General features: G+C 37.9%; 1 protein-coding gene across 1 annotated transcript in view; it reads left to right on the top strand.

Annotated features, from left to right (window-relative positions):
* Positions 1-3606: 3606 nt before the first annotated feature.
* Positions 3607-24554, top strand: part of LOC103137935 (catenin alpha-2-like) — a gene marked incomplete at its 5' end in the record, with an annotated part of 35593 nt that continues 14645 nt past the window's right edge. The window contains 3 exons of the mRNA XM_007551950.1: positions 3607-3765; positions 14031-14144; positions 22301-22482. Of these exons, the coding sequence (XP_007552012.1) occupies positions 3607-3765; positions 14031-14144; positions 22301-22482 (455 nt within the window). The remainder of the gene's footprint in view (positions 3766-14030; positions 14145-22300; positions 22483-24554) is intronic.

Below are 24554 nucleotides of genomic sequence, written 5' to 3'. Positions count from 1 at the left end.
TGTAAAAGTCAAACGCAATGTATAGCCAGATTGATAATTAAGGTAGGATCGATCTCTGGATAATACTTGGAAATGATTTCTGCTTTTGTTTACTTTTTTCATGTTTTATGACTCCACAGTAAAACGATACAGGCAGCAAATGAGGGAAGAGTTGTTCTGGCTGGAGTTTAATGTGAGCACAGTAAAGGAAGCTAATGACGGCAAACTGTTTCCTACAGGCTTAGATAAATTGTAAACTGCTGTTGTAAGCCCTGTGGCCACATTTGTTACAACAGTTTAAGTGTTCAACACTTCCTATGCTCTTTCCTCTCCTGTCCGGCTTCGCTGTATGGGAGTTTTTGTTTTTCCTGTCTTGCAGATTATTTCTGGCTATCTGATTGGGAGGGCGGTCCCATGACATTTCCCGATTGGCTTCTGTTGAGGCAAATCTGAGATTCACATGCCTGGATTTCCTGTTTGGGTTTGACATTCAGCAGATTTGGAAGCGGATCTGCTCATTAGGCTAATAAAGACATCGCTACACTGTCGTTAGAGATGGGGAGTTTTTAATCGTTGAATTTTGTAAATTATAAAGATACCAGAAACCAAACTGTGCAAACAGTCTCATACTGCAGATGAGTCACATCCTTAATATTATTGCCCTGTAACATCTGTGCCAACCGCACTGATGCATAATGGCAAAAGCTTCTGAAATATAGAGAATCTTCTCAAGTAAACCATGTTTTTTGTGATATTGTAAGGCATGTGCAGCTTGAAGAAAATGCTCTGCTATGAAGATACAACTACTTCAAAACGCATCTTGGTTTGTATAGTCACATAGGTCCTGCTTTCTCAAAGGCTTTTCTACTCAAAAAAACAGCTAAAACAATCCTATAATGTGACACATTTATGCCTTAAGTACTAAATGGAATGAGAGCCAGCAGTGATTTGCAAGAAATTTGAGAAAAGGTAAACACAGTAGATGGTCTTGTGTAATGGCAAAGAGCTCTGGGGCCGTTCTTTTCATTTTAGACGATGTAGATTTGTCAACAAATGGGTCCTGCTGTCTTCAGATGGCTGCAGGGAATTATTGAAGTTAACAGGAAGCTTTTAACAAAGTATGCAGCAGCTGTGGACCACAGGGGCCACCAGAATCCCTTCAAATTATTTACTGCTCATTGTAGACACTGATTCATACATGTTCTGCTTCAGATGTAACATTTCATACCAACTTAGGCAAATCCACTGGCAGGGTGGTACAAAACTAAGTCTTGTATTTGTATTGTTCTTGCAGTCTTATATTTGTGTTATTCCTGTATTTTCGTAACCCATCGGACTACCGTTGATAAGTCAAAACACTCTTAAGTCTCCCGCGTAGTCAGACGTACTGTGCATATTGTATGAGGCAAGGAGACTATGAAATGGTTGACATTTCATAGTCGAAAGTATCGATTGCCTACATTTTTCGTGACAAATCCCTTTATTTCCCACAATCCCAGTGGGTACGAGCAAGTTTTATGAGCCATTTGGGCGCCTTCTTTTCCGCCAGCATGACTGTAAGTGCTGCACAAAGTGGCGGTTTGACTGATGTGCGTCCTTGCTACTGGTTGCATGACTCCCAGCCTTATCAGCTTGGTGTTGCATTCAAAGCAGTCTGATGTGAACACTGTTTCCTGCCAAGCAGTTTACTGTGTGATACAGAGTACATGTACATGATCTTAAGTATTTTTCTTTGTGCAGACGTGTGCAGACTTTAGTTAAGTCTAAAGTAAATTTTTTTGTCATTCGTCACAACATTCAAGAAATCCCTTAGCAACACAAATAGTTCATGTAAGATTCACCCAAAGAAAATCCATCACCTTAAGTCTTATCATTTACAATGTTCTACCCTTAAAGTAGTTTTATAAAAAAAAGAGAGTAACTTGAATATTGCGATTTAATTTGATTCAGTTTGATGATATAGCCACAATTCGCAACTACTCAACATATCCAATTTAACACAACTTAGTCATTCGTTTTTGGGAAGATTTTGAACCGGCCCGTATATTACAGATTATTGCTCGTCTCTTAGCTTCATTTGTAACATTATTTGCTTTTAGCCGTCATAATATTGTGTTTAAATTGGGCTTTTTGGATGTGAAATTAAGGTTTATGCATCAAAAAAGGTTGAGACTGTGCTCCGTACATCTCGTTAAGCACGTCACCAGGGCATATGGCCTCTGCTTTGAAGTTTTCACGCACTCATTGTACTTCCATAACTTCTCAGTTTAACTACATTTAAGCCTGGCGGGTGAAAAAAATCCATTCCTACACGGTCACATTTAATTCCCTTCATCATTTTTCAACTGGAATGAGTGAAATTGCTTCTTACCAGCAACTTTGCTCATTAAGAGCTCGGAGAACATTTAAATATTTCTATTTAAATCGCCTTTCCAGCAATTCCCAAAAGCCTATTTTACGCTTCTGCAGTAAGTGGATTAAACTGAATTAAAAGTGAAAAGAAAAAGGCACAGATTTTTTTTTTGTATTGCTTTTTATGTTTAGTGAAATATAGAGTATATTTTACATCAAACAAATAGGTACATTGCGGATACACCTTTAGTGCAAGTGGGGAAATTGATCTTGCTTGCTTTGTATGTAAGTGAGCAGGATAATGTGGAGAATAATAATGAAACCACACAGTTGGCTTTTAGGTGAGAGTCCACAAGCCAAGCTGCAGTACCTTATTGCTCTTTCCCCATATTTTCCTTTTTATCATCCATCTGTCCTCATTAAATTTGTTTTTCCCTCCAAAAGCGATGTTCTTTTAAATCAATCCAGGTATTCGCTCTTGGAAAGCTAAATCAATCTTTAATCATACATATTTGCTGCTTATTTTTTCGAAGTAAACAATAAATCTTTTTTTTTTTTTTTCACAAAATGAGCTGTTTTTTCTCCATCCTTCCTTGTCATTTTTGTACTAAAATATGTGCAGAATGAGGATTTCATAACAAATTACATGTACACTAGAATCACATTTAAAGTTTGTATTGCTGTTGCAAGCATTTATAGTTTGAAAAAGCCCTCGGTTGTAAAGAATATGTGAGAATCTTTCCTGTCTGATTACCGTCTACCTCTGTAAATGGCTGCTAATGTTATGATTAGTTTTTTCTGCCTCACAATTATTATTAATCTCGCCAGAAGATCTTATAGAAAGGCGGCCTGCTAAATATTGAAACATAAAGTCAATATTCCTGAATATTAAGAGCCTATTCAGTTTCATCACAATTCAGCAGAAACACACAAAGAGCATAAATCTCCTCCATCAACTCCCAGCAGTTTATGCTCAGAACAAAACCAGCCCTTTTTGTGGTCAATAGGGTTTTTTTTAGGGCTTTTGTTTGGCTCAAAAGGACTTTGATGAATGTTTCCTTTCACTGACATTATGATTTGACAGCCTGGACCCTCACATTAGCTCACATACTTATCTCTCTATTTAGTCATAGATGCACACAATTACACTGAGACCAGGCACCGAGCTGTTTTTGAAAGGAATAGGTTTACTTATGAAGGCACTTTCTTATAAGCACTTTTGTTATAATTCAAAGAAGCAGATGACAATTACCAAATTTCCTTTTGCCTTTTTCTTCTGCAGTGATGCCACGTTTTGCTGAACAGGTGGAAGTAGCGATCGAGGCGCTGAGCACAAATCCCCCACAGCCCTTTGAGGAGAACGAATTCATTGATGCATCTCGTTTGGTCTACGACGGCGTCCGTGACATCAGGAAAGCTGTCCTTATGATACGGGTGGGTTCGTCCAGAGCATTCACTGAATTTCACCCAGATATCCTACATCCACTGCCAATTAGCCATAACTCACAGTTGCAGTTGAGTTTGTATTATGATATCATTTTATCAGAACCAGCAATCTGGGCTTTGCTCCCCATGTGTATTGTTAAGCCCTTGACCCTGTCGCTGGTTCACCTCTTCTACTTCCTTGGACTTTTGAGAGATACCAACCCTTACAGAACCACCTACTTGTCCTGCTTACTAAAGTCCTTAAACTTGCCCAGGGATGTGTTTGCGTATAAACTTTAAAGACTAAATTAAAAGTTGCTGCCAAACATATGACCCCTCTCTCCATGGCAAGTCCCATAATAAAGGGATAATTTGTGTCATTCATGTCATTACATGGTGTATGTTAGGAGTTATGAGCATGTATGTCTAATTTCAGAACTTTTCCAACCTAAGTACCTACATTTTAATAACTGTATATGCAATGTAGCACTCTCCACTAAATTTAGCTTCTGCAAAAACACAAAAAATGAATGAATAAATTAAGGCAGTTAGGGTTTAGTATTTCACAGTCTGCCTGCACTTTGTCAGTGTAAGATTCTCAAGTTCAATTTTAAAAATAAACATGCTTATTTTTCACTCGTATATCCATTCGAGCTTTAATAAATGCACAGAGTTTTGTGCATTTTTATTTTTATTTTGTAGAAATAAAAAGGGGAAAATAAAGATATAATGCTAATAATAAAAAGGTTACGTCACAGATTATTTAGACATATCAATCAATCAATCAAATTTTATTTGTATAGCACATTTCAGGAGCAAGGCATTTCAAAGTGCTTTGCATCATTAAACACAAAAACACAGTCATGCAACATTGACTCAACAATCAACAACATTAAATTTCCTGCCGAGTCGAAGTTCTGCCCTTATGGGTACCTCATCAAAAAAAACAAACAAACAAACAAACAAAAAAAAAAAAACAGGCAGGAGCGCTAGTGCATCCACATTTTAGAGTTATACTTATCTCAGGTAATCTTAGGACAGACCAGGACTTGTATAATGCAGTTGTGCTGATTCATGACTCTACACAGAAGTGTGTAGACACAATGCCTGATATCAGCTACACAGATCTAACACCTCAGTTCGCAAACACATCTCACTCGCACTACTGTGCCTTGGGAGTCTCAAGAATATTCTCAAAGAAGAATTGTGTGGCACTGTCGAACCCTGAATGCTGTTGTTTTTATAGTTGCGCCAAAGATGGACTGCATATGAAGGTGAGCAAAAAGTTTTGAACAAAGCAATTTTAACATTTCTGGAGCACATGTAAAACTTATGGGGATACATTTGTCTGCCTGTAAAGTTTGCATCACTGCCTCTCGGAGTCTCTATTGTCAGAGAGATCACTAGTGAGGTAATGTCCAAGATATTTGACCTCATCTGTTAAAAATCTGGAAAAGTCTGTTTTTGATGTTCCTTTGTTTCTTTAATCATTGTGAGACTATTACACTGCCATTATGTCATCTTAAGATGCTAATTATGTTAATGATATTAACTGGTTGAATATTAAGAACCAGTTAATATTCACTAACTAATTAGTCAGGTCTTCTGTTTGGTGACCTAGCCAATGACTAGAAGACCTAGCTACTTAACAGACAAGCCACTTTTATTCACCATGTGAAGAATCTGCTCTGTGTAGGTCATACAGGCTCAAATTTTAGAGAACTTAAAAGTTTTAATTTTATTATCTTTTATCTGATTGTTAGCTCCAGTATGATGCAAATTTGTACTTGCAGGACATCAATATTTTTAACACCACTAGTACTTTTTTTAATTGCTAAACGACATATTGATGTAAAATATTTTATAACAAAACCATACCAGCATGCAAGATGAGGAAACGTGTAAAGGAACAAATAAAATATATAATTCACGTGATCTGTGTGTTTTCAAAACTGTCGAGACAAAAACAAAAACAAAACAGCTTCATAACAAGCAGCAGCTCCACTCTGTTACAGAGTGTACACTTTTCACACAAAACTGACCCTCCTCTTTTCAGCATGTAATACATTTATTCAACTTTATGCAGCCTGGAAGGATTCCCATTGCAGTTCTGGAAAAAATCTAATTATGGAAAATAATTTGATGTTGGTAAATAATGTAAAACAGGCAGCTTTGAACTGCCCGGGACCAGCTGGCTTCATAATCCCATCCAAGTTCAATTACTTTCCGAGGAAACAACTTGGAAGATCTTTGCTTTCTCTGTTGTTCGGCTCTGTCATACAGATAGGAAATGTTGGTTCTATGTGTAATGCCCCCTCTGCCCCACTTTTTTTTTTCCTATGTGTTCACAGTCTAATTTTTCTCTCACTTAAACCGAGTGTTAGGCTCTTTTATACTTTTCCTACTTAAGATCTCATGAGAATTCAATGGATTAAGAAGCCAATTTTCCACAGCATATAAAACTCCAGGCAGGTTTAGAGAAGTTGAGTTATAATGAAACTTTAAAACATAGTTGTGTGATGACCTATATGTCTCAAAATGTGGTCATGTAAATTCAGAAATATCTCTGGATAGAGCAGCAAATGTTAAACAGAGGATGAAATTCAGTCAGTTGGCCCAGTCTACAGTGCCTTTCAAAGACACCCTGACGTTTTATTCACATGTTGTCATGTTAAAATCACAAACTTTTTCTGTAATAGAACAATATAAAGTTACTGCATAATTATTAAGTGCAAGTAAAATGATACAGGATATTTATGAGGAAAGGGCTGACATATATTTATGTTTAACGTCCCCTTTTTCTGATGAATAAAATCCACTTCAAACAACTGGCTTCAGAAGTTACCAAAGTAGAATGAATACAATCAGCCTAAGTGTAATTGAATTTAAGTATAAACCAGAAGATCTCAGAGACTTGTTGGAGAATATTAGGAAATGTTGATACGTCAGGAAAATGCAGTCCAGACCCAGTTTCTTCTTTTGGTTCATATGCGACCCTGATCAAACTTTTTCATGGCCCTCTGAACTGCCCAATTACAATCATTTCATTGATATAAAATCGGATTTGTGCCTTCTCTGTATGTGGCACTAAATTGGACGTGTATCTAATAGTTTTCAAAATACCTGCAGTCTGAACAGTCATGCTGCATTTTATCCAACTTTTAGGTGACTGAAGATCGATGATACTGATTTTCTTCTGAGAACCCGGGCAAGTCTGTGTCAGTGAAGCACGTTACGTTATAATCCTACCACTCCTGGTTCCATCTATGCATCCAAACAGACTTCTCAACAGAAGTTGCAAGTAATGTGTCACAGAAGGCCATCGCTGTCAGTTGTGCTTTCTTTTTATGTAGCTTTTTTAGTCTTGTGACAATACTACCATTCCGTAGATTAGTGGTCCCCAAACTTTTTCCTGCTAAAGAGCCCCCTTGTGGTTGAAGAAAAATCCACATATAAACCGGAAAATACAATAAATGAAAAAAAAAATCTGAATGTTCTCTGGTATTGTTCAGGGGGCCGGACCAAATGTGGAGGCGGGCCGGATCCGGCCCGCGGGCCGTAGTTTGGGGACCCCTGCCGTAGATGGTGCCATTCCAATTTTACTTCTGTAAACAGTGCACTGCTGTGTGATGCTACACTTATGGGTTGCTTTGGGTTATAGACCATGTACACAGAAGTCTGACTGGAGTTGCTTTTAATTAATATGAACAACCACACCAAAAAAATCTGATTTCAGTTAAAAAAAAAAAAAGTATATATATGAGTAGAAGAACATCAAGACCTGATGTGTGGAAATAGTCTAAGAACAAAATGAACAATGGATTTAACGTTTTGGAGAAGTTCGATGCAAGGAGCACTACTCAATGCATCATATAAAAAGGTAAAGTGTCTAGCACTACTGCTAACCTACCAATAGAGAAAGCAGTCAGAGAAGCAGAAAGAGGCTGAGATCCTCAACTGAGATTGGAAATTTGGTTTTCTTCCTGTTAGAGGTTTTCAACAAGTCAAATAGGAAACAGTTAATTCATAAAAGAAGATAAAGTGGTCAGTGAAAGACAAGTAAAAGCCTCGTGTTGGAAAACTAACATCATCCCTAAACCCTCAGCAAAACACAGTGGTGGCATCATCATGCTGTGGTTATGTTTTTCTCCAGCAAGGACACGGATGTTGTTCAGAGCTGATCAGAACAACAAAAGAGCAAAATACTGGACAACACTGGAGGAAACCCTTCTAAAGTCTTGGGAGGGAATTTTTTTTCCCACTTTACAACCATGGACTGTTCTGCTTTTCCAAAAAAATAAATACAGTTTGTGTCTGTAATAAGACAATGTGAAAAACCTCAGAGGATGTAAATACTTTTGGAAGGCACTTGTGTATGATTCTTTATTTAAACCATATGTCACACAAAAAACGTTTCCATTATTTAAAATGAAGAGTTAGGTTGAATCCAAGGCACTGCTTAGTTTGGATTGTGTTGTTTAAGGTGCCAGAAATGATATAACTTAAAGCTATTTTTATAAGCATTCAGTTTAGAGGTTTATTTAATACCTCTCATGGCTTTGCAATAGAGAAACTGGAGTTTCACTAGCTTGTAAGATTATCATAATACCCATAATAGTTTAATCCTCTGTTAGAATGACCACAAGGTAAACAGCGGAATCATCCCATCATGATGTTCACATAAGTGCCTGGTCTCCTTGGTAACTGGCCCTCTAAGTTGGCACCTCGGCTGCGTCACACAGTGACCTCATTGAACAAAATGAGGGGGCCGCATTCTTTCTCGGTCTTTATGTATGAGCAAGCATCGCTTTTGTCAGGCCAAGTGTCACATTGCTTTAGTGAAACTGCAGAACAAAAATCTGCCACTTCCTTGCATGAACTGTAGCTACACTGACATTAGCAGCTTTGTGTTAGGAATCATTGTTGCAATGATTTTTATTTATTTATTTTTTTGCATCTGATTGCTTTCATACCTAACAATTATGTGTGAAGCAGCTGAAATAAAACAGGGTGAAATGGTGCGAATCTGCAACACACTGTAATTATGAAACAAAATACATAACAAAATACTTAACAATAACTGATTCTTCCCCTAAGTCTATATTCTTCCTCTTTTCAATCTTTTCACATTGAGAAAACAAACTTTTTTTTAAAGCACGAAACAAATAATTTTTTTTTAACTTCATTTTTTACTTTTTTTAAATGTATTCAATGACTCATAGTAGAATTAACTTGGAGACGAGATTGGATCTGAGACTAGTCAGACTTGTGACCAATGACAAGGACTGTTCCTCCTGCTCAATATTTAATGCGACCTTAGCCATGCAGAGTGAAAAGATGCGTTGAAAAGGAGCAAGCGCCAAATATGCTAGAGCAGTTATTCTAAAATGCTGGACCCAATCTAGATCAGGACAAAACAGCAAGTCAATTTAGAATGCAATTGAAATTTTTTATGACTACACAAAGGCACTTTATTCATGATTGCACGAAAATGAATTAAGTTAAATCTATTTTTCCTAAAAAGCAGCCTTCCCTCCCATTTTTCTAGAAATATTCTTGTAATCACAGCATGAAAAAAGCTACACTGCTTGGCACTGGCTAACTCTATAGTAACCATTTTAATGCAGGATTGTGCATTGAATCATTTAAATGCATTTGTTATTCTTAGATAACCATAAACACCAGGTTATATTGTTCAGTGACAAACTAACTAGCAAAATTGGAGATGACTGACATCATCCCAGTTTAATTCACCAACCCTTTCAGTAGCCCATGCTAAAGCGGAATGTCAAATATCTCTTCACATTTGACACACAAGTTATATAAGTAACCACTTCAGAACTCCACACTCGTTTTGGACAGGCTCTCATTTAAAAAGAAAAGTTGCAAAAGCTGCCAGGCCACAGGTGGAAGGAGTCGAGCCATGACTCATGTAGGCTAAGGTAGTTTCTTCCATAATAAAATGGAAGAGTAGTTGCTTTTTGTATCACTTACCCAAATGTCGTTTTGCTCATATTATAAACAGTCGGTCACCACTCCAGAACTCTTTAGTCCCGTGCAGAAAGGCCCATCATGTTGGGCATAAAGACAGGGTTGGGTTTCAGTGGCATTTTGACATCCCCCTGGGGGAAACCGAATGATGTGCTGGTAGTGTGTGAATATTCCCGACTTCTTTTTGCAGATGCTGAAGCCTGTGGCCAAGAAAGACCAGAGTGAGAGTTGAACAACATCTAGTGGCTAAAACAGAGAGCAGGAGACCGAGATAAGCAACATCATTTCCAACTCCCACAATGACATCAGGGGCCTGGAGATATTAGCAAGCCTAACAAACAGACCAAAAAGATGTTGGCTGGCTGTATTACCTTCCAAGCCAGCATGGCATGCAGAGATAGAGGCAAAGTTTGCTTGAAGCTGTTTGTTTGTAGATGAACTCCTACAGGAATCACACCGACCAGACACTAAAAGGGAAAATAGTCCCATCCTGCGCCATAACTTTTCATTTCATACTCACGAACGGAACGAGAAAAGATATCCTTAGCTGTTGTTAAGCAGTCCCTGAGAAAATGTTACTATGTCTAACATTCATATTCCTTATCAATAGAAACACATATTCATACCTCACCATTTTTCTATTTCACCACATTAAAATCTGAAAAATTATTGTGATTTTACAGTGTTTAACAGACCAACACCCACTTAATTGTGAGGACAAAGAAAGCTTAAATTAATAATTTAAACGTTTTTAAGCAATTTGAAAAGTTTTGCCTCTACTCCACGACCCTTTCCTCAATGTGTCCTTTGAAAAAAACGTAAAGTGTCCTTAAACACCTTCTTGCAGATCACTGTTTAGGCCTTCATCAAAAAAATGTAGAGTATGCAAACCTACCAAGATATGGCCATCTGCCTTAAGTGAGAGGCTTGGTAAGGACAGCATTACTTGGAGAGATACATGGTAACTCTGGATTAGCTGCAGAGGTCCACAGCTCAGGTGTGAGACTGTCAACAAGATAAGTAGTCCTGCAATCAGTCCGGTCTATAAAACAGAGGCAAATACAAAATATATATTTCTTTGCAAATTCTATGTAGGGTGCTGACATGCATGCCATGCGGTATCTCTTGTCAAACCCCCCACAGCAGCCTAATTTTGAAAAGTCATGCCACTGTCTCAACTTGTGATTTATGAATGGCCAGACGGAGCTCAAAGGCAGCTCATCCCTGCGGATTTATGGCAAAAATGTTTTGTGAGAGAGGCTTATGTGCGGTGGAAAACTGTGGAGATGCTTTTTATTCCCAGTAGAGACGGGGAAGCTGGTCAGAGATGGTGGGAAGTTGGATGGTGCTAAAAATAGAGCAATCCTGTAAGGAAACCTGTTATAGACTGTACGATCTGTAACACCTTCCAGCACGAGCATGACGCTAAGCAGCAAGAGCTGCAACTGAATAGTTCAGATCAAAGCATATTCATGTGTTAGAGTGGCAGGGTTAACGTCCAAACCAACTGCTAATTGAGTGTCTGTGGCAGGACATGAAAGCTGATGTTCACTGATGCTCTCTACACGAGTGACAGCTGTAACCACAGTTAAAGGTGATTCTTCAAAGTATTAGCTTAGAGGCATGAATGCTTCATACCTTACTTTTCAGACTTCATGAGGACACCGGTATCCTCATTCTTGATTGGATAACATGTACAGTAAGTGTTTTTTTTGCAGTGACAGTTAAAGAGTCTAACGTGTAAAAACTATTTAAAATTCCTTTCTGCTTTGTAATTTTGAGGCACTTTTTGTAGGTCTGTCTAACCTCTCATAATGTATTGAAATTTGAAATGATAAAAATCACAAAATGTGAAAAAATGAAGGGCTTATTTTCAAATGAAGTGAACAGTGCTACTGTTGTTCACAGTGCCAAGTAATACCCTACCAGTGCAGGCTTATCTGTTTCTGCTGTCCTTTCTGTGGGAAGCTGAATGTCGCCATGTATTTATGGCGACATTCAGAGCCAAAAGTAAACAAAACCTGGCAAATCAGATGGTATTAAGTTCACGTCTAGGACATATTACACTGAAGACAGGTGCTTGATCAAAGTGAATCAACGCCTGAGATGCCTGACAGTAGACCCACCCAAAAGGTTACGTCCTGAAAATGTTTGTTGCCTTAAGAGAGAAGGGTTACATCCCGCTGGGATCTGGGCTGCCTGGTAGTATTACTAATAGGAACTAAAAAATGATGTGATGGTTGCGCTAACCCACCTTGTTTCATGCCATCGTTTTATCACCAGGAATCAGTGACCACAAGAAAAATGAAAGAAACAGATTCCAGGTGACAAAAACCAGCAACATGCTAGATTACTTATATAAAACAGTTGGTCACCGTGTCTCCAGAAATCACTTTTTTAGCAGCCCTGCAAGTTCTGCCTTCACTCCATGGACCTAAATCTTCTGTGACCACTTTCGATGACAGGATCAAAAGCAGCCACTTGGCAACATAAACACCTAAGAAATATATTTCTGCAGCCATGACATAGCAAACTGTAAGGATTAAGATACAATAATTCCCAATGTTGAGGAATTGTAGGAGTAAGTCATTAATACTTTCAATACTTTGAGGATTTTCTGTCCCATTTTATAAACGTTGCTTGCTGAGACACGCTGAGCTTATGCCTTTTTCAGCTTTTCTTTTTAACAAAAGTGCCAGTCAACAAACAAAATCCAAAAATAATAGAAAGCTTGAAACAAGTTAAGTCTGTTTCCTTTAATACTGCTGTGGTTATTATTTTCCAGCAGCCTTGTTTGATTACTATTTGTAGTTCTTAAGTGCTTTTATTCAGAGTACTTTGACAGTATAACATTAGTCAGCTCTTCACCCAACACTTTGTAAGGGTAAATGCGGATAGGTGTTTTTGAAATGCTACCGTTATTATTTAACAAATGTACATATTTCACTGTGAAGCTTTGCCTTCTATCAGGTCAGCTGCCGGATGTGTCCTGAAAACAAATATGGACTCCAACAGATGAAGGAGCCTGTTCAGATTTTCCCTTAAATGAAAATGACTTTTCAGAATTGAGATTCTGTTTTATAAACAAAGATTCATAAAATGATAGGAAGCTTTGTTCCTGTAATTTATGAAAAGTCAGGAAAAAAAAACTACGTAATGGATGGTCTTGGAATATTTTACTTGGCCTTTTACAGATTTTTGTTCAGACTTGAGAAGAACGACAATAAAGATTTAATGCCACTACACAAAGCTGTTTGAATATAGTGCATCTTCAAAAGAAAGTTGCAAACCTTACTGTTGTACGGGGACTAATACAGAGAAATGTTTGATCATAACAGATCAAAGAAGATTAGGGATGTGAGCTGTTTTAGACCTAGAAGGCATTGCATTTCTTGCCTTTCTATTTCAAAAGTTATACTAAAAAAACTGGGCACTGCAATCTTTTTATGTCAGTTTTAAATTATTTCAATTGTAAGGGACAACCATGCCTTGTTAAAGACATGGAATTTGGTGAAAGTGTCTAGTTCTCTGTTTTAAATAATTAAAAATAATAATTAAATAATTCAAATGTTCAAAGTCAAATAATGACAGAGTCTTAAAAGTAGCTGCATGCTCCATTTTTTTTTTAGCTAAAAGTTGGAGACTCTTTTTGATGTAGTGTAGTCTTTTTTTTCTGTTTGTTTACAATTCCATCTGCCTTCTGAAACAGACCCAGATATTAGCCTATAAATGATACTTGGCTTCAGATTACTTTTATTTTTATTCCTCTAGAGCTAATTCCTAGTGCTTTGTAGAAAAAGAAAAAAAAACAAAAAAACTATCTTCCGCATTTGTTCACTTTTATGTAGTACAACTCTATTCCTATGTTTGGCAGTTTGAGATTTAAAATTATGTTCATTCAATCAAGACGTTTGTTTCTGGCCACTCAAAAATCTTAATTATGCGACTAATCTAAATAAACATTCTGGATCTGTCTGTTCACATATAGAAATATATAGATTTATATGTGTATCAGAATTTTTTTTCTTTCTTACCTCTGAGTTTTGCTTCAGGTGTTCACAAATGTCCTTTGGAATAATTTTGCAGGTCATTTGGCTGACTACTTACTGAGTTCACTTTGAACTAAATCCACAGTTGCTGTATTGTATTCGGAATTCAAAACAGAAAGAATGAAAGGTGCTTTACCTTTTTAGAAAAAAATGAAGTTTATGCAACTGAACTTTTTCACCACTGAGGTTTGATTGGTTTGTTTTCTTCTGACTTTGCTTTTGTGCTTCCTGCAGACGCCAGAGGAGTTGGAAGATGACTCGGACTTCGAACAGGAGGACTATGACACTCGCAGCAGGACTAGCGTCCAGACTGAAGATGACCAGCTTATTGCTGGTCAGAGCGCTCGGGTGAGTGGGTAATCACTTCCTACTGTGCTACACCTTTTCACATGTGCCCCAGTTATGGAACTTGCAACAAACAACAACAGGGAAAAGCATATCTATTTTTCTTGGATAAAGGACAGGCAGTCTACATAAAAGTTTTCTTTTTTTTTTTCAACAGTAACAGTAGCTTTTATGGTTCAGATGTAGTTTGAAGTGATGTCTGTCGAGTTCCCAGCAGCACATGAATCAGCCCGTCCAACGTGTTCCACTTCTGCAGCATTTAACAGATTCTAACAAGCGTCACGATTTGAAATTAGCACCGTTCAGGGATGACAGGTGTAAAATTGCAAATCACAAACAAAGAAGTAATTACCAACCTCCCTTCAGACTCTCCCCAACATGTGACACAAACCTTTGCCAAGGCCCCAGTCGTGATCGCCAGGGCCTGGGCTTTGTTGCACATTAGCAATTTTTCACTTGGGCCCAGCTTAAAGGACATTAAGAGGGTATCAGTGCCTGCTCCCCTCCAGCAACACAGTGTCTAGCGGTGTGCTGCATGTTGAATGGATTGTGAAAGGCAGAAGTGTGACTTGGCTCAATGCCTCTCCCTGTGGCCCAGGCGAGACTCGGTACTGCCTGCTAACATCAGGGTAATCCACTAAAAGGGGGGAAATAAATCCAATCAAATCAGAAGCCTGCTTTAGTTAAAGGTCTGTAATGTGCACCTACTACCTCCTTAATGATGTCGTTTTTTTATTCTCTGTTGGAAAAATCTCAGTACATGAGTAGAAGGCAATCTTTTCTTCCTCAAGGAGCCATTAGGAGCAATAATGTCAAGGTGTTTAAAGTAATTCATAGGGCCACTGTCAGCAAACTACCTCAGCAATTTAACACATTTTCCATCAAACCCATTGGTCATCCTTAAAATAAGCAAAACCTAAGTCGGCTTCAAAGCCCCATGGTGTATTTGTTGAACTAAAGCATTTTTATAGCCACTATGTCTAAGTTTATAGTTAAGTGGGCATTAGTGTGTTATTTTTTTAGTTTTGTCCACTCTGAAACTTCCAGTTAATGGAGACATGCACATTCTTAACATTTTAGTTTGAGCTGCTGAGCTTATGTTGAGACTTTGACTGGGCCATTCTTTTCTTTTCTTTTCACAGTCTTTCAGAAAGCTGGTGCGCTTGACCCAGTTTGTCTAAAATTGGGTTTCATGCCCCAGTTTTAACATTTAGCTTGCTAACAGAGACATGTTGAGTCTGAACCGCAGCTTTTGATTTTACCTGGTTTTCTTTGCTGTTTCTTTGAATAATACAGTCTCATTCCGGTATAAATATGCTAGAACATTCCCTTCTGAGAAGGACTGGGAATTGTGTCAAAAGATTTTTCTTTTGAAATTACTTTTTCCACTATAGAACAGCTCTGCACACTCGCTCGAGTTCTGTTTGCAAAGTCTATGTGATAGGAAACAAATGGTGACATTTTAATGGAGCAGTTCTGATTGAAGAAGTAATGACATAGCGATTTTATAAACATTCCTTTGAGATTTTGAATTGCTTCTAAGTTAATGCTTTCTTTCGAAATGTAGTATTTTATTTGTTCAGTATAGCTGTGTATACAAAGTGTCTAATTGTGTATTGGAGTAGAATGATAATTGGTTTTCAAAATGTTTCACAAAGAATAACCCGCAACGTGTGTCTGTTTTACTTATTTACTTTGGTTAAGTCAGTACTGTGTAACCAGTTTTCTTTGTAGTCAAAACCGCAAGTCTTTTTGGGGAATGTCTCATGAACATTCATTTTTACACTTTGATTTTGTTATCTTTGGCTGGGTCATGTGAATATGTTTTGCCTGAAGCCATCACATTGTAGCTCTGGTTGTTTATTTGGGGCTATTTTCCTGCTGGAGAATGAACCACTGCTGCAGTCTCACATCTCTTTTTTTTTTTTTTTCATTTTTCCAGAACAACATCTCATCTTATGATCTCTAGCAAACCTCTGAGTCTACATTTTACACAAGTGGATTCTCTTTTGTAATTTGGTGATTCTATTTTGGAGTTTCAGAAAAAAATGGAACCATAAGCAATCACATTCCATGCTTTTTGTTTTTTTTATTTGTAAAAAAAAATAATAATGTAAGTCAATTACAGTGATCTGCTGTTTTGCATTGGTTCATCTCCAAAAATACATTGAGTTTGAGGGTGTAATAAGACAAAGTATGGAAGAGATGTCTTGGTAATATATCCAAGATGCTTACTAACATGTAAGCATCTTGTTAAACTTTAATAGATAAAGTTTAACCTCAGATCTTTGCAATGAAGAGGAAGTTTTGGCTTCCTCCAAGAAAGACTGTGGGGGTTCTGGGTGTGAAGTACTTTGGTTTGTTGTATTTGTACTCCCACTAGGGCTCCTGCAGTGTAACATTGCAGAGCCCATCTGAGCTAAGATGCACCAACACTTGTACACAAAAGCGCTTTACAGTACCAAACTGTTAACTAGTTTTTCTGGCACTCAGCTAAGCTGTGAGTGGGCAGTGCTATTTGAGAACAGTTTTAAGTTGCAAAGTGTCCCATTTCTCGTGACTTCTGACTGTAATACAGTGATGCAGAGCGGATTAAAGTGCATTAACACATGTTGCAAATATGTTTGGATAAAAAAAAAAATAAAAAATAAAAAAAAAACAGATGATATTTTTCCTACTTGTACATATTTTTTTTTAAATTCCCCTGTAGTAAATATCTGGCATACTGACAGTATTTTTCACAGCTAGATGTGTGCTGTTTTTCTACCAGCCGACAGTGTCATGGCCTCTGAGATTAAAATTTAAAACACGCACAGGGCAAACACATCCATAAAAGATGTTTTTTTTGTTTTGTTTTTTTTTTTGCTGTAAAGTAGTGGTGATTTGCACAATCTGCTCCAGTCTGTGGTGTTAGGATAAAGCTCGCTGTCCTCTTACGGTCATGCCAAGTCCACGCTGGTGCTCCGTCTTCTCTTTCAAACAGACAAGGAAAGTAATCCATTTTCTCCATAGGAGCTGACATGAGCACACTGAGGTTTACAGTTGTGATCCCTCCAAGCCCATCCAGTGCACAGATATCATACAAAGGACGCTTATGTGATATCTCAATTCTACTCTGCCTCACTGTTCTCTCAAGTCTTTTTGTAACATCAAATCGAGTTTAAGGCTTTCTCGGGAGCTTATTCTATTTGTGTTTTGCCTTGCAAAGGGCTTCATCTTTTGCTTTCTTTTTGAGCGCGAGGTGATATATATATGTATATATAAAAAAAAGGAATATAAAAACAAAAAAAGGTAAATTATAATTCTGTTAAAGAATCTAAACAAAACCTTCACTTGTGTGACATGCCATGGATGGTTCGCAGGCAGTCAAACACACTGTAAACATTTTTAAACGCTGTGATTGGATAGCTTTGCTGATAGGTCATCCATAAAATTGAACTCTGAGTGTCTGGGCAGTTTATTTCAAATGAAAGAAATTAAAGTCATTTCAAAACGCCGCACTTGGTGAAGAAACCCGGAAAGCGCTCTAATCCCCGCAGACGTAGCCTAGTCGCAGAGTGTATTGGCGCTGCTCTCCCTCGGCTGGATTTGCCACTATGTTAAGCTCCCAAGGCCCGCTCCTTGTTGTTATCAGTAAAGAAGGGGAAGGGATTTGGGGATAAGTGAATTCTAGAGAGCTACTGGGGGAGGCGGCTGAGATGGGGTAGGGGCTGGGTGCAGCGCCATTGCTGTGCTCCTCTGACGTCCCAATTGGCTCATGTGTTTACCCCTGTGCTGTGCAGCTTTCCTTTGTGTTCACAAACCCTTTCTCTGCCTTTCCTCCCTGACAGGCTCTCTTTTGTCACACCATTTTAGAAGTGAATTGCTATACTAACCAAATCCCTGACTCTCTCTCCCCAACCCCCCTTGAACCTATTTTTCAGTCAGGGAATTTTCTGTCTTTCTCCCCGAGACTTTTAGCTCCTTTTATTTGTTGTGGGGGAGCAGCCTGCCCTGATTTAATGCGCTTCTTTTGTATAGAGATTGCAGTGAAGATTCCTTATTTGACTCAGAGAATTAGCCACACATAGAATTATTAATAAATCTCTGTTTACATTTGCACTGTCTGACTCAGAGCATTGGCATTAAGCAAAAATCACACATGGCCATATCTATGATACCAGCTGTACACACTTTAGAGTTATTATAGAGTGAGTCATCGATTGCTTTAACAGTTGGACACGGGGACTATATGAAAACTCAATATGTGAAAGACAGCCCTACTGACCTGAACTCAGGCGGTTCCGATGAATGTCACAGCACAGTCAACCGAGCTCCTGGTGATTAGGCAGCAATTACCGAGCAGCTTTGTTTACATTATATTTTTGGCCACATTGGACATGAGCATGTAATCAGCAAACCACACCCCAGGGTGCCACTGGCATACCCAAACTTCAAGCTGAGCGCACAAGAGCTTATGAAGAGTCAGTGGGCTGAAATTAGCTTTGTTGTGTTCACAGAAACGCTGCAATAAAAACTGGTTTTAGATGAAAACAGAAACATAAATAAAACATTTTTAAGTCAGAGTTATTCTTGTTGATGGCAAAGCACTTAGGGAGGATTATAAAGAGTATCACATTCTATCTAAACTGAAGTTTAATGTTTCTTTCATATGAAGAAATGAAGAGCTTTTTGTGTAATATTAAGTCCTGCCACGTTTATGAAGTGTGTGTTCTGTTAACGTGCACCATTTTGTATCGAGTGCAAGTATTAAGATAAAAGGTTTGAAATTCACCATATTCTGATTCATCAAGACATGGTATGCTACTTTCTCGTTTTTTATTTGGGTGGGGGGGCTCACCTTCCTAACAACACAAGGACAAATATAGAATGCCATAAACAGAATGTGTTAATGCCCCCAAATGGTTTAATATTCATTAGCTGAATTATTTTGAAAGGTGTAGAGTTGTCATATCATTTCACGGTAAGAAAAGTGCAGTGGAAAAATATTTACCGTGTGTTTAGTTACTATTCAAATTTCCTGTTTTATTTATTTTTTTCCTTTTTGGTTTCTCTTAAATGTTTCAGGTTATAACACAAACATTAGTATCACATAACCTGAATAAATCTATAAAAAAGCCTCAAATTAGGATTTTATTTATCAATGAAAAAATATTCATCCAAACAAAAATGACACTATGTGAAAAAATAATAGCCGCAAGTTAAATCATGAATTAACTGTGATTAAACATATTTATTTTAGTACAGTTTTACCAGTCAAACCAAGTGCTAATAAGTGTAAATTCCTTCTGTGAGTGGTCATTTATTAGAAAGTGAATTTGCTGGAACAAAGCATTTTAATACTGTATTAAAACAAGGAATGTGATTACAGAGCTGGCACTTTAAGCTGTCTTTTGTATATTTGATCGCAGATTAGTAAGGTTCACATTATCTACTGTAACAACCAGCCTCTGTGTGTATTCCCTAAAGCATGTTGATCCCTTTTCGCTGCAGAAAAATTAAACGTCTGTGGAAGAAATCTTAAGTGCACGTACTACACTTAAATAATATTTCAGTGTTCTTTAGTAACTCAATTAAGGAAACGAAGGTTGCACATTTTTCTAACCCTGTTTCGAAGAGCAGATGTAAAACAACATTTTTATTCCACATTATCAGGGACATCATTCCTCCTGCTATACATCCTGCTCCCATATCTTCAATTGAGGACTCATATTTTTTTTTTTTTCCTTTTTTGTTGAGGTTAGAAATGTGAGCAAAAACATCTCTTTCTCAGCATCTGCATTGGTGTTTGCTGTCCAGCTCAGCCTGTTATCTGAGACAGCTTTGCACATGTTACTTTACTGAGCCAAACTTATTGGTACATTTAAAGCCTCTTGTTGCTCTCTGAACATTTTAACAAATAGTTTTCTTCAGAGGAATCTCATAGTGCATGAATTCCAACATGACTATAGTCAATGTTTAAACTGGCCTTGAGGTATTGTTCCAAAAATGCTGTCATCTACCCACCTTTTAAAAAAATACAGTTGCCTTGACTTCAGCTCATTGATACTTAAAAATAGCTAATATTGAGTCTTCTTTCTTCAGAAAGAACGTTCGCACTGAAGAATGTCGTTGCAGCCTTTTAGCTTAGAAACTTTGCATTCATTCACTGCCAAAATAATGAACATTTGAGTTTCTTCACAGCTGATTAAACAAAATAGAGTGACTGAGTGCGGTCACCAGCCAATCTCTCTCTTTATCAATAATTTTGACTCAAATTATTTACCTTAAAAAAAATTAAAAACCTGCCCGACAAATAGAGAACTTCTCAAAATAGAGAACCTTACCACAAAGTCCTAACTTTGAGGTAAAGTTAGGACTTTTGAAATGATGAATGAAAAGGCAGATATAAAAAAAAATATTGCATGTTCATCTTATGCGGGTCAAAATGAGTAAATTACAAAACATTTGCAAAGCAGAAGATTCATCTTGACCAATCTGTACGTTTCTCAGCTATAGAAAAATCCCAATTGAAAAGCAAGGGAGGGACAACCATTACTGCATGAAACGATTACTTGTTTCTTTTTCCTAGCATATACTTTTCATTAAAAAAACAACTTGAATGTAAATAACTTAAGGGCTTTGTCTAATTACTGAGTTAATCTACAGCAGGGTATTTAATATGTAAAGCAGTCATATATATTAGATGTTCAATTATTGATTAAATGAATAAGAGTACTGCTGGCCCAGATCCCCGAATTCACAACAACTCAAAGCAACACACACACACGCCCCGCAGTGGTAATATGTGATGCCTTGCTAAAAATCTAATGTGTGTTTTAAATAGTTCCTTCCTTGCTGTGCAGTCTAAATACATATTAACTTGGTATTTGTTTTAAATGCAAGCAGTGTTTTCACCCCCCATGCTGTTTAATGGGATTTGCCTCCATGCTGTTGTTTGTGTGTCCTGGCACGAGCAGCAGAGGAAATCTACACTGGGCTTGAGGGGGCTACTTTAGCTTGTTTGTTTATGCCAGGCATTTTTTTTTCTTTTCAACTAACCACCATGAATGCGCCGCCGCACTCGGAGAGCGATCAGAAGGCCTAAACTCATCGACGCACCCGTTAGCCGCTGATGAGAAAGCTGGGCCTCTACGCCTTTCTGTTTATGCCTGTAATTTCAATTTTCTGTTTCCCATTGTGGCTCTCCCTCCGTATTTTCTCTGAAAGAATTTCAGGGGGACAAATAAACCACTTTTTTTTTTTTTTTTTTTTTCACCTGACACGTCTACCAGCAAGCAAAGTGACTCGCATCTCACTGTACCCCATCTCCCTCCCCCTAACACACACCAACTATCTTGTGAGAGAGTCAGGAAGGAAAAGGGATAAGGAGGACTTGGGTTTTTATAACAGGAAAAATGACAGTTCTTTGGAGGACAGTGATTAATAGGTGAGGTTAAAAAACTAATAGTGACTTTTCTGTTTTTTCCACTGTACTCGTTTTCAATCTGTGCTTCTGGAGTCAATATAATCGACCTAATGGAAACCAGGTTACTCTTCCTTCCACCTCACCCTGCTGACATAATGTTGAAGAAATGCATTATTCATTCTCTGGTCTTAGAGGCAAGGTAATTATACATTTATCTTCCAAATAATACTAGGTCCTAACTGTGCCTGTGACCTCGCCACAAGATTTATGCCATTTTGGACCTGCCCCCAAAGGCTGCTAAGAGAGGAAATGTATTTTCACAGCTGGGAAAAAAAAATATGAAGGCAAAAATGGATTTGCTTTTATGGGTATAAGATGTCAAGGGTTTTGAAAAGGTCCCGTCATTAAATACAAAGTCAAGAACTTTATTTGAAAGTGTTCTTAAAGGGCAAGATGATAGAATTAATGTTCAAGTTTGTAGTTATGCAGTTTCTTAAAGTTTAAAAAAAGGGTGCTTTCGTCCGCCTTTTATCTTCATGCAGTAGGCACTTCTACTTACCTAATCCCTCTACTTCTTCAACGTTTTCTTCATTTTCTATTCTTCCCTCTTCTCTAGTCTTTTCTCTTCCTCAATTCCTTTCTCTTACATTCCTTCTCCTGAGTCATGTTGCCAATTTATTCTTCTAAGTTTTACCTTTCTGGCGTCTCCTCTACCACTTCTGATGCTTTTGTTTTTCTGTGTTGCCTGCAGGCCATCATGGCACAACTTCCCCAGGAGGAGAAGGCAAAGATTGCCGAGCAGGTAGAGAGCTTCAGACAAGAGAAGTGCAAGCTGGATGCAGAAGTGGCCAAATGGGACGACAACGGCAATGACATCATTGTGCTGGCAAAACAGATGTGTATGATCATGATGGAAATGACCGACTTCACCAGGTAAAATCACCACCTAAAATGTCATTATAAAACATTCAATGATTGTGTGTACTTTTACTCATCTACATTAAAGTGCCAACATGCAAAATGCAGCGTGACAAACATTTAACATCGTTCACCCTAAATTCACAATTCCCACAGTAAAACAAGGCAGTGGCTGCGTCAAGATGTGGGATGCTTTTTTTTTGTTTGTTTTTTCAGACGATTCAGACTTTGTTGGAGCAGTTTTTATATAAGAATACCCGAAAATGACAGTATCAGCTCGAGTTGAGACAAGAGGACCAAAGACATGCAGTGTTTTTCAGAATGGATTTCTACAATTTATTGAACATTAATCTGAATTGCTCTAGCACATAAAATCCTTTGAGAATACACTGAGGTTTGCGCTCTTAAGATGATGAAATCTGAAAAAGTCAAAGGGTTACCAGTACTTTTGGAAGACACTGTATATTCAGCAAAAAACGTTTCTGATTTCCTCCATCTCGGCCCGGGAAATTTCCCCCTAAACAGTCTGATGCTTGCTGACCCAGTTCATTGAGTTGTGATCCCTTGCAGTTAAAAGACATGGGATAAAGCAGAAACAAGTCACTAATTACAGATCAGAGCAGTGATTCGTCATGAGTGTGTGTGCCTGTGGTGCTATGACTGCACCATTAATACTTGATGTTGACCACATTCAGACTGGCACATGCAACACATATTAGCTTGTCACTGAACAATAATCACACGTAGCACACAAATGTCCTTAGTGGTCACAACTAAACAGTAGCATAATATGAAGCGTTACTATCAATGCTAGTAGCATCAGTGCTGCTATCTCAGCGTAGCATTGAGCTAGTAACATGGCCAAGACGTCATTATTAACACAGGAAACCCATTCCTGAAATAAGCTTTGTTGTATTTAGCATTATTAGCAACCTTGTGGTTACCTGCGGATTCACTAAACCGATTAGCCGGAAGTCATCATGATCTTGTTTAGCAGCTCCACAGCAAGTACAGTGACGCAATAGATAAGAAAACATTACAGGCAACAGAGAAGTATGAGCAGACTGAAAAATATAACCCAAAAATAATGTAGATATTTATGCAGCACCAGGAGAGAAGATTTTTTTTTTTTTGCACTTGTAGACACTCAACAAACAAAAAAGAGCTACAAAGTGGATTTTGCATGATACAGCTCCTTTAAAACACAATCTAAAAATTTGCCTTGCGTTAAGCGCCCTTTATTAGGATACATTTATATAAAATGCAGTGCAGTCTTTTGTCTGACTTTGTGTCATTTCTTTTCAGTAATATTGCAAATGTTATGTGAACTGCTGTTTCAGTTATTAGCACTGTTGTCCGGTTTCAAGAAAGTTATAGGTGCACATCCAGGCTTGGCGTTTTTCTGTATGGAGTTTGAATATGTAGTCCATGCATGCATGGCTTCTCTACTGACACCCCAGTGATACCGCCCCCCTCTTCCTCCCCTTCCACAGTCCAAAAACCTGCTAGATAGTTGGTCTCTCTAAATTACCCTTAGGAGTGAGCATGTATCCATGGCTGTTTGAGTTGTGTCTCTTTGTGATGCTCCGCAATGAAGTGACATTTCTAGGGTATACCCCAACCTCTTGTCACCTCTCATTTATTCTGGCTCAGACAACTCTTACAGTTTCCCTTATGGTGTATTGTCATATTATGATACTAATGACTATACAATAAATTGTACAACCCTAATCAACAGTTTAGGTTGGGGAATTTATGTACAAAGGCGTGCATTTCTGAAATCTGGCTATTAAAATGAAAGCTAGTTCCAAAAACAGGCCGTTGAAAGACAAGACAAGGCAAAAATGTCACTCTACTGGTGAAACTGGTAAAGGCCCCCAAAAAACGTAAAATACATTTATCATGTATCTTGTGCTTTACAATTATGCACTGCTTTGTGTTGGTCTATCACAATAAATATCTCAAATACTTAGAAGTTTGCTTATGGTTTCCTTTACAAAGCACTACCTATTTCTGACTTACATATTTACGTATTTCAGACTTACATATTTATCCTTCAGTTTTCGTTTCCGTTTGAAAAATACATA

This window comes from Poecilia formosa, unplaced genomic scaffold (assembly GCF_000485575.1).
Source record: "Poecilia formosa unplaced genomic scaffold, Poecilia_formosa-5.1.2 Scaffold44, whole genome shotgun sequence".
Lineage (NCBI taxonomy): Eukaryota > Metazoa > Chordata > Actinopteri > Cyprinodontiformes > Poeciliidae > Poecilia > Poecilia formosa.
Note: the sequence above shows the minus strand (reverse complement) of the source record. Positions and strands in the feature narration are given on the sequence as shown.